At 35.0% G+C, this 1,986-nt stretch overlaps 1 protein-coding gene across 1 annotated transcript in view; it reads right to left on the bottom strand.

Annotated features, from left to right (window-relative positions):
* LOC107633654 (protein NRT1/ PTR FAMILY 2.11) overlaps positions 1-1,730 on the bottom strand; it is a gene marked incomplete in the record, with an annotated part of 3,348 nt that extends 1,618 nt beyond the window's left edge. Inside the window, 4 exon segments of the mRNA XM_016337264.2 lie at positions 1-303; positions 510-727; positions 841-1,006; positions 1,574-1,730. Coding sequence (XP_016192750.1) covers positions 1-303; positions 510-727; positions 841-982 — 663 coding nt within the window.

Below are 1,986 nucleotides of genomic sequence, written 5' to 3' on the forward strand. Positions count from 1 at the left end.
ATTTGATTGTATATAGACAATGATTGTTAAGGATATCATTTGAGCAATGGTAAAAGTGAAAAAGTACCAATTGAAGAAGCTATTGATTCCTTTTTTCCCAGAATCTGTATTAGGATTAAACTGATCAGCCCCAAACGCCAAGTTACATGGTCTTATCCCCGCAGCTCCTATCAACAATAATCCAAGACCAGTCTTTAGAAATGTCATTTGCCCCTCTGTTGGGCCTTTGCATGTGGTGTTCTCTTCGCAATGAGGTGGATGCAGCTTCTCAATTGCTGCTGTCAGTTGTATTACTAATAAACCCTGTATTACCCAGGGGAATCTAGGAATTAGTTGCACAAATTGATAAGTTTATTTTCTTAGTAAAATGGAATCACTGCGGTGATGATCTCGGATGTTTCTCAATATCATTGATTTTTTCCGAATTCTGATATCCCTAAGTGTATTCTGTTGCTGATAAACAAATGGAATGGAACATAATGGTTAAGGCAAGAGGCAAAATAATATACCAGAAATGAAGCCACCGTGCAGAATCCTAGAGTCTTGTAACGGCCAAAATAGGTGTCAGAGCAGAAAGCTCCTATTATCGTAGCAAAGTTGGTGCTGCCATTGAAGATGTTGATAATATTTGTAGCTGTGATGTTTTCTAAATTGAATACTGTAGTGAGATAGACCAAGAGATTGGACAATGTACCAATAGCTCCTAGCTTCTCAAAAATCTCATTCCCTGTCAGTTACACAAACAAGTAATTCAAGAGAAAAAAAAACTAATCCGGACAGAACAAAGTATCATGGAAGCATTTAAGAACACAAAAAGATTCCACTTGCAATCTCACTCACCTATTATGAAGGGCATGACCTTCCACCCTCTATAGTTAATCTTAGGTTCGTCATCTGTTCCGCTATTTTCGTTCTTAAGCAAGATTTCCTGTTCATTATCCACAGCCTCTCTCGATGTCATGCTCTCTCCAATATGATGCATGATCGAATGCTCCAAGCGGCCAACCTTGACAAAATGAAACCAATCCGAAGTATCATCACCCCATCTACCCAAAAACTCACTCTCTATTGCTCATTTGCAGATCTAGTCCTCAATCTATGTCAAATTTAAGTCAAAGGTTTCAACATTTTCTCCATTATTCCCTTTTTGTTATGATCTCATTGAATGGTCATAGTTTCAACCCACTAGAAATTCATTTGCAACCTAACCCGCCTTACAACAAAGACAAATTAGAAAATATCTGTTGCATTCACAAACAAATCAACAAACAGAAAAGAAGCAAACCAATATCACAACAAAAAGTTTGTTACATAGTTGTTGCAAATCTCTATTCCCCTCTTAAGGCTTACATTGTATAAAATGCTGCTTCAGAATTAAAGGAAGCCAAAAAAAATCCCACAAAAAGGATCAAAATTTGGTAGAGAAACAAGTCAACTCAGCACATCTTAACAGGATACGAATATGTCCAAGTAAACATACGCAAAATTGAAACCCGGAAATGAAAGTGGTTAGAAAAATAATAATAATTTCAGATTGGAGCAGTAATGAAAACTAAATATGAATAGAAATTACCCGAAATGAGAGAGGGTGGGAGCTGTTAGTTCATGCCGTTGAGGAACAAGACGGACTCACAGGCTTCGAAGTTCGAACTGTGAGCTCCAACACTTGACGCAGAGAGAGATTAGGGGAATGCGTGTCCCTTTTTTGCCGTGTAGATTAATCAAAGATTTTATTTATTTTTTGGTTAGAATGTCAAAATGTCCATAATGAGGGTTATGTAAATAAATAAGTAACAATAATAAGTTCACACAACCAATACTAGTTTATATCCACTACTTAGTATGTTTTTTGGATTAAAGTTTGTAAGCAAAAATTTACATTAAATTAATGTTTATAAATTTAATTTTAATAAAAGGTGAGTTGATATTAATATAATTTATTTTTGATAATTTTTATTTAAAATAGTTTATAGTAAATTAAATATT

The sequence above is a fragment of the Arachis ipaensis genome, chromosome B01 (genome assembly GCF_000816755.2).
Source record: "Arachis ipaensis cultivar K30076 chromosome B01, Araip1.1, whole genome shotgun sequence".
NCBI classification, from domain to species: Eukaryota; Viridiplantae; Streptophyta; class Magnoliopsida; order Fabales; family Fabaceae; genus Arachis; species Arachis ipaensis.